General features: G+C 40.1%; 1 protein-coding gene and 1 pseudogene across 2 annotated transcripts; both read right to left on the bottom strand.

The window, feature by feature from the left end:
• Positions 1 to 2210: 2210 nt before the first annotated feature.
• Positions 2211 to 4020, bottom strand: LOC149105625 (uncharacterized; annotated as a pseudogene). The gene is made up of 2 exons (XR_016201609.1): positions 3302 to 4020; positions 2211 to 2898 (listed from the first exon to the last, which is right to left on the bottom strand). The product of XR_016201609.1 is annotated as an uncharacterized LOC149105625 (transcript).
• A 1597-nt stretch (positions 4021 to 5617) lies between these two features.
• On the bottom strand, positions 5618 to 8681 carry LOC149105624 (uncharacterized). Its single transcript, XM_089271609.1, has one exon. It carries the CDS (start codon positions 8393 to 8395, stop codon positions 6212 to 6214), a length of 2184 nt encoding a protein of 727 aa, XP_089127735.1. The 5' UTR covers positions 8396 to 8681; the 3' UTR covers positions 5618 to 6211.
• Between the last annotated feature and the right edge of the window lie 216 nt (positions 8682 to 8897).

Below are 8897 nucleotides of genomic sequence, written 5' to 3'. Positions count from 1 at the left end.
GGGATGCTAGTCCATCGTAGGGTTACCCCCAGCATTATGAAATCGTCATTCCAAGTTATGAACCTCAAAGGAAATATTTTTCATTTTTATTTCATTATCACAGCTTTCATTGTCTAAGAGTTACAAGGCTAGGGCCTCAAAAAGCTCTCTTCTACCCCCGTTCCTATGGACCAAAAAAGGGCCAATTTCAATAATGGTAACGTGGATACGTTTGCGGCAACTCGTTACCGAATTGATCGGAGAAGCAAATTAGGGCACGGTAATCCTTTGCAATACTTGTGGATGAGACTTTACCTAATCTCCAACGAGTTAATTTCTTAAATAACCGGAGATCCTGTCGAATACTGCAAAGAATTAGTAAAAAGTAAAAAGAAGCAAACTGCTGTGCACGGACTATTCACATAAGTCGCAACTGTAACTAAATTAAAATTTTGGCAGAAGAAAAAGCTTGTGGCCGTTTAAAGGTACTCCTCTCTGAAGTAAGCGCGTGGGGTTTATATCTATTAAACTTGCCGCGGTGGGAGAAGCATGGAAAGGGATAAGGGCTGGGCGTGAGCTTCACCCTATGCATAGCAATGATCTAGTCATTGCCCACACCTATCGGACTTTGTAATCTCATGACTTTTCGCGATCAATCTGTGAGCGAATATTTGCCCATAATGTGTCCAAGGATAAAGGACAAATTGTAAGACTGTCATTCCCCATAAAGGCCTTGTTCTCAAGTAATCTATCTCAAGTTATTTTTAGACATGGTACCCAATTCGTTTGTGGGTGATGTTGCCACTCGCGTAGCGCAGATGTTTTTGAGGAGGATATAAACGCGTGCAACGTCGTTTAAGGATGGGTTTTGCTAGTGACCCAGTCGGAGTCGGAGTCGGAGTCGGAGTCGGCTCGGAGTCAGAGACGGAGTCGTAGTGGGCTCGGAGCCGGAGTCCCAGTCGGAGTCGGAGTCGCAAGAGCGCTTATGACGTAGTGAAAATCGAAAATCGAAAATCGGAGTCCTAAGCGAAGTCATAAGCTCGACGGAATTGGAGTCGGAAGAATCAGAACGTTTCCATTTCTTCTGATTCAGTTTACGACTCCGTCGCTCATGATCCTGTGAAAACTGAATTGTGGGAATCGGAAGCAGAAGTGGAAGAACCAACTAATCACAAGGCCCAAAATCGAGCATTGTGATTGGCTTATTCTTCCACTTCTGCTTCCTACTCCGACAATCTAGTTTTGACTGGATCATAAGCGACCGACTCATAAGCGGAATCGGTGTTCTCCCTCCAGCTTCGTCGGTTTGATTTTCACTGGATCCTAACGCTCTACGCTTCTGATTACGACTCTGACTACGACTCCATCGCCAATGAAAACCAGCCCTTAGGCCGTGCACGCGGGTGCAATCTTCGTCACGGGATTGGCTATTTCTAAAACTCTCCTGGGAATTCTAAAACAGAGCCTGCTCTAATCAACTTGATAGGGATTAACGTGGGAATAAGGCCTTTGATAGGGACTAGCTCTATTTATTTTCATTCTCCATTGCCTTCGGTCATCCTGATGAGAGTTTGGACCAATTGGCAACACTGATTTCAACAAGATGGGTCTTCAAAGTAGTGACTCTAATTATAATACTTTCGCAACGGACAAGCGTACTTCTGCAGTGCAAAAGTGGGGAAAATTATTACTTGAGTTTCGGAAAGTAATTGGTTTTGCGCTACTGCGCTAAGCGATTGGCCCAAAAATCTCTGACCACTTTTTCATCCGATTGAAGTAAAACTCGTTTTCCCGCGCTTTGCGTACCTATATGTATTTCCGTAGAGTTCTGATTGGTTAATTGGATATTGTCTGTGTGCTTTTTTATTGGCCAGAGTGATTGCTTTGTTATTGGTTTAACGATACTCTAGAGACTATTTTCGTATACTCCGTATTGGACTGGAACCAACTTCAACTGAGGATAATTTAAGGAGTCTTTTCAAATGCAAATTAATAGCATTTATCCCTTTTTAATGCCAGGAATAAGGATATGGTCTATTCAAACCGCTCTATACTGAAATAGTTTTTATTTATGGCTGAAACCTTTTTGCATACGGCACGGTATAGCCTTTTACTCTCGGCGTCACCTATGTTGCGATGGTAACCATGCTTCGAAACTTGTCCGACAAAATTGCAATTGAGCGTCGGGGTGAAGTGCACCTTTATTAATTAACTCTTTAGTATTCAAGGCGTTATACTGTGAGCAATAAAGTCACTTTATTGCATTTATATCAGGTACAGATTGAAATCACTTTTTTCTTAGATTTTATCCCCTAAGAATCTTTTGTAACAGTGACTTTTATGAACCTGATCCCGACCCTCTCCTGCATCACCCTTGTAAACCTCGAGAGTGAGTCCCTTGCTGAAAACCAGTCTGTTGTTGTAGGCAGCGGTCCTCACGAAGCCTGCGTTATGCGCAGTGTAGCACGATCCCCAGCGTTCATCCAGCTTGAGAGTGAAGACAAACTGACCGGGGTAGAAAGAGTCGCTGGTTTTTGGAACAACTGGATCATGTCTTATAGACGTTAAACTGGCGCCGGACACGCCTTCCATTCCGTAGCAGGGGGAATGATCGGCATAATTTCCCTTATCGCATGTTCCAAAGCCGATAAATCTGGTACCGCCTGACACACCATATTTGATATCGCTGTCAGTGCCTTGCCCAATGCGGACGTCATCTGCGACTGTGATCTCAACAGTCAGCGGTAAGGCATCTGTTAAGACACTTGTGGGTATCAATGGAACTTTGAGCAGCGCAGCCTTTGCTAATGAGCCCGCGTTGAAAGTGATTTGAGCAGCGGATGCTGTGCGTTCGAGAGCGATGTATGACGCATGTGTTTCAAGCCATAAGGGCGTCATGTGGAAGACTTTGATGTTTCCCTAACAAGAGGAGAAAAATCTTACTACTTCATTAAAATTCAGAGCTTAAAATGTGTCGACTACAAAAGTAAATAATATACCGCGTATTTTGTTCCAAGAGGGCGCGGTAACAAATTAATGATGCAATCTGATTGGTTCTTGGCGTGCTCCGGATTTTCTTATCTCTGACCACGGTCACGGTAGGGAACGCGAACGATGTGTGTTTGGAAAATGTCAACAATTATAAACGAGGTTTGAGAAAGATGGGGTATATATTAAATTCAATTTTAAATCATTTACCGGCTATGGTCGGTCCGTGTCAGTGAAAAACTGTGACCTCGGCATTGAAAATACCCAAAGCCTCAGTCACAGTTTTTCACTATACGGACCTCCCAATCGGCAAATAACTTATATGTATGCTCACCTCTCCATTGCAGCTTTTTGCTTGACAAAGTGGCATACAGATAGACTGACCAGGCGTATCATCCGCCTGCAAAAACACAAGTAGACGTAACTGTATTTAGCTGGAAGCACCTTTAGTATATATAGACTCTCTCTCTAGAACTTGAGTTAATTCCCTTCTTATTTGTAAATCTTTTCAAACGAGGACTGGCCCACGGCCTCTTAGCATCCACCTTATGCTGTTTCCTGCTAAAACATTTTTTTTTCTCTCGAAAAAATGTTCATTCTAATTGGGCAACGAAAAAGAAATCGAGCAGAGAGCCAACTGGCTCCTAACCCTGTGTGAAATACCCACAGCGCCGGAACTCAGGTTTAATACAGCTGAAGGCTATCCAATTGAAAAAAAAAAAAACTTAAAATTATCGGAATTACATGGATTATTGATCATGCCTTCAGTAAAAAAGGAAAATGGCAATGAACGGTCATTGAAGTGCTTATACCATGACCTTTTTGCATTGGAATCTTAGAAGCTTTGTATATTCACTAAATTCGGCAGCATAAATTAATCTGTGGAGGTGTCTCAATTTCGGGGTCATTAAGACTCACCGAGGCACCGAAATCCTTGTTGGAAATTCCGACTGTGACTTAATTAAACAATTTTAAAGGCCTGACAACACATGAAATCACGTTTGACGTGGAAATATGGGACACCGCACTCGCCAATTTTTTCAAGACTTTTCAGGTAGTTCTTATTCAGTTTTGTGATATTTAAAGTGATGATGGTTAAACAGGAAGGGAAATGCGTGATAAAATACGTTCAAAGGCTTTACAATAAATTAACAACTGAAACATCGGATGAACAATATTTGATATGGAATGTAAAAGTCAATTTTCATTTTCGCTCGCTGCAGATATTTTGCGAGAAAAATATTAAATTATTCAATAGTAGTTATGTTCATTCAGTTACTTCAAGTTTACTAATTCTTTTAACGGTAGCCGTTTGAGTAGACCCAGAGAGTATCACCTCCCACAGGCTTTGTAACAAATCAGGAGTTTGTTTGTCAAACGTTAATTTTCACGGTGGAATCATAAGCTTTATGCGGCCGTTCTTGTCGTTTAGCTGAGAAATTTGAGGAAACACGTTGTTGCTTTTTTTGTGGGAAATCCTCACCACACTCGCTTGAACGCTAACACGCAGTGAAGAGAAAAGCTGTCAGACAACTAAAAATATAAATGTTAGAAATTTACTTACTGATGAAGTCACGACAAACAGCGACATTGCTGTCACGGATAGAAAACAAAGACGCCACAAAGCTATTGTGAGGAGAGATTCTCCAGAAGCTTATTTTATACCTGCGAATCTTGTTGGAAATAAGTTACAAAAATAACTGCGTATTTGTTCGCAGTACAAGCTAATTTAAGTACATTAAAGGCATCATCAGTGGGATGTTCCTGCATATTGTCAACATTATCATATCTTACTTAAGGCATATGTTGACTCAGCTGACTTTCTGCACGGGAAACCGAATGTGAAATTCGCAGGATTTCGTAATTAAAATTTATTTTAAGATTCTTGGCTCGCAAAAGCGGCATTTGAAAACTAGACATGACGTGAACTGACAGAGAAATTACGTTTAATTTAGAACAGCTCCCTTCGTTCATTAATTTTAAACAATGCTAGATTCTAACTCGAGATCGATAACTCCCCTTAATTAACCCTATTGAGACAAGCGTAGGGGAGAGTGAGGGAGAGACTGGGGAAAGCGGGGGTGGGGGGTGGGGGGGGGGGGGTGTTGAGGCCCTTGCCAACTTTGTAACCTTAAAACGATTTAAGGCCATGAGTCCCAAATTTGGTGACCTTTTCCGAAATACATCTGGGAATAATTGGGTGTGACATGTCATTGGTTACGAGCTTGATGTCTACATGACAATCATATTTTGGCAACCATGCATGCTTTTCAAATTTCCAACTTTGCCCACGAAAATTCTAACTTCTTTAGAGCAACTTCTTTTATTTCTAGTTTTGTTTTTGCCGATTTTGACTATATTTTTCAGCCACGTTTGCTGGTTTTGTAACGTTTTATCAAAATTAGTGGATCCAAAGAAATTTGGACATGATGACGTCATCACTACGTCACCTGACGTCATTGTTCCATATTATGGGCCCCGAGGGAAACATATTTATTTATTTATTTATATATATATATATATATATATATATATATATATATATATATATATATATACACACATACATATATAGGCAATTGTGGAAAACGAGGACGGGCAACTTCGAGCGAAAAAAAAAATATATATATACAGTAAAAAATCTAAGAAATCTAAAAAAAGGTTTAAAAATTTAATAAAAATAAACGTTTCGGTCAAAGACCTTCACAGTTGCAGTGCAAGTGAATAATAAATTACAATAACCTTAAATAAGTTTACAGTATAAAAAATGACATCATATTACAAAGATGATTACATAACAGGGCGTGGTAACACATGAAAACGAAAAAATTAACCAATGATAAACAATCGGTGATTACTAAGCGAGATACTATGACAATGCGGTACAAAACTCAAAAGACACAAACCAAATAAGAATAAATAATCGAATATAATACAAATAAGATTAATATCAAAAAAGTAACGCGATTCGTCGAGTCAGCCGAAAGTGTGAAGGGACCCGCGTGTAAAATATTCAATGTTCAAAAAAGGCGGTCCCAAAATCCCCAAACAAAGCCCTTGAAACTATGCCGCGGCAAGGCACAACAGGCGCCCTAAACAGGGCCCTTAAACAACAATAATGTAATAAATTCCCCGATGGGGGCCCCTGAGAAAACCTAGCGCTAACAAAGCTAACAAGATCCAAGGTCAGGGCCTTTGAACACCTGAACTAAGATAACCGCCAAATTTGCAAGTTATTTTTGCGCTAATTGTAGTTTATTCTTTTTTTCGAGTGGAATTCCTGACGTTTGTTCAAGCCAAAAGGTGCCAGAGAGAACAACTGTGCACTCCAATATGCCTCTTTAGTGATTAAAAGCTTTTCGATGTTACTTGTATTGTTTGCATTTATCTGCACTTGATCAATACACTGGAAAGAAAAGTCGTTTAAGTCGTGCGGTGTTCTGTTGAAATGCACCGCTACCTCACAAGTCTTTTTCTTGGTCAGCATAGCAGACTTGTGGTTGCGAAATCTAACTCTAAAATCTGTTGTTGTAGAGCCAATGTATTGTAAGTTACATTTCTTACACGAAGCCAAATAAATGATATTTTTTGAATCACAGGAAAGTTTCAATCGTATCTTATAGCTCTTGCCTGTTTGAAAACTTTGGAAAGAATTTGATTCAACAAAGTAGTTGCGACAGAGATCACATCTTGTTCTTTTGCATTTAAAGCAACCCTTAACCTCAACAACCTCTTCAATCTTAGTGTTAGAGCCATAACGAGATGGCGCTAACAACTCCTTAAGGTTTTTAGATCTTCGAAAAGAGGCTATGATGGAATTTGGCGGAAAAAATTCTTTTAATTTGGGGTTGGATTCCAAAATACCTAGGTGTTTTCTGATGATGCGACCAACATCAGGTAAATTTGGATTAAATGTTGTTACAAATGGAAACAATTTCTTCTCAGCTTTGGCACGAGTTCTAAGTAAGTCAGTTCTAGATGTAGTTAAGGCTTTAGAAAATTGATCTTCCACTAGTTTTGTGGGATAACCCTGATTGACTAGATAACCCTTGTATTCAGTTGTTCTCTCGGCAAGAAATACTTGTTCAGAGCAGTTTCTCTGTAACCTAGTTGCTATGCCATAAGGGATAGCCTTGAAAACGTGTTTGGGGTGAGCACTTGATGGTGGAAGATACAAGTGGCTATCAGTTGGCTTTGAATAAACGTCTGTCTGGATGAAACCCCCGATGAGATGTAAAGTTAAATCTAGCACGTGAAGCTCGCGTTCAGAAAAAACTAATTCAAATTTAATGGTAGGATATAGGGAATTTATAAAGTCAGTAAACTCATGCAGTGCAGGAAGGCCTTGTTGCCAGAGATCAAAAACATCGTCACGGTATCGCCACCATAAAGTCGGCTTTATGGGGCCAGAAAATTTAGCTTGATAATCTATTTCCCCCATGGCAAGATCCGCGTAACTACAGGCGTTCTTTGGGCCCATGGCTGTGCCATGAATTTGTAGGAAAAAGTTTTCCTTAAAAACCGAGTGCTTGCTCTTCAAACAAATTTCTACTGCTTCTAAAATGCAATTAGTGGATGGAAGCTGGTTTTCTCTGGCATTCAGTGCCTTCTTTACTGCAGTAAGACCGAGTTGATTATCTATGTTAGGGAACATTGACACAACATCCCAAGAAACTAAAAGGGTGCCTTCGGGAAAAGGGCCACTCCTGTTAAGATCCTCAATTCTATTAAGTAAATCGGTCGTATCCTTGATGAAAGATGGCAACTTACGAGCCAACGGTTGCAAGTAAAATTCACTGAAGGCTGAAAGATTTTCTATGGCCGTACCACAACACGATGTGATAAGCCTGTGTGGATTCCCTGCTTTGTGGGTTTTAATATTACCGAAGGCGACCCCTGGTTTGGCTTTTTTGTTAATTATCCAATTAGCTAATTGGTCTGAAATTTCACCTTTTCTGACCCATTTGTTGCACCAACTTTCAACTACAACCAAATGCCTATATGTAGGATCTTCCTGTAAGGATTTATAATGGAGCTGGTTATGAAGCTGGCCAAACATTTTATCCTCGTATTCCCCTTTATCAATTAAGACGAAACGAGAACCCTTATCTTGTATCCGAATTACTACATCAGAATTTCTAAATTGCTTTAACGCAACCCGTTCCCCTTTGGTTAAATTATCTCTAGCTGATTTAATGTTGCGAGGGTTTATCAAATCACGCCTAACACTAGATAGAAAAAGTTCAAGTTCTGGATACCTTGATGGCGGTGGCTTCCATTTCTTTTCCTTTGGGACTTGAGGAAGGTGACTAGGTGGTTCTTGGCTATCCTCAGGATTGCTTTCAATGAAAAATACTGCTGTCCGCAAGCGGGCTTCAAAAGCTTCCAAATCATCATATACACGCTGCCAATCAACATCTTTTGGCATGGGGCAGAAAGATGGTCCTTTCTTGAGTAGATTGGTTTGGTCTTGATTGATGGACTGGCTTGAAAGGTTGATGGGATCCAACTGATCTGATTCGCTAGCAGTCGTTCTAACAGGCCTCCTGCGCTTTCGACGAAAAAGTTTTCGTTTCCTCAGTAGCCTGTGTAGCCCGTGGAAATGACGGTTTTGTGTGGCGGTTATAGTGGGTAGATCTATGGTGTTACTGGATGAAAGTAATTCCTGATCTAACGGAATTGTTTTTAACAACTTTCTTTGAAGAGGTTGTTGAGGTTAAGGGTTGCTTTAAATGCAAAAGAACAAGATGTGATCTCTGTCGCAACTACTTTGTTGAATCAAATTCTTTCCAAAGTTTTCAAACAGGCAAGAGCTATAAGATACGATTGAAACTTTCCTGTGATTCAAAAAATATCATTTATTTGGCTTCGTGTAAGAAATGTAACTTACAATACATTGGCTCTACAACAACAGATTTTAGAGTTAGATT

Source organism: Orbicella faveolata, unplaced genomic scaffold (assembly GCF_042242905.1).
Source record: "Orbicella faveolata isolate gen_17 unplaced genomic scaffold, um_ofav_v1 contig_34, whole genome shotgun sequence".
Classification (NCBI taxonomy): domain Eukaryota; kingdom Metazoa; phylum Cnidaria; class Anthozoa; order Scleractinia; family Merulinidae; genus Orbicella; species Orbicella faveolata.
Note: the sequence above shows the minus strand (reverse complement) of the source record. Positions and strands in the feature narration are given on the sequence as shown.

Excerpts from the sequence above, each read along its gene's own strand:
- LOC149105624 (XM_089271609.1), bottom strand. The coding sequence starts at position 8,395 with ATGCCAAAAGATGTTGATTGGCAGCGTGTATATGATGATTTGGAAGCT.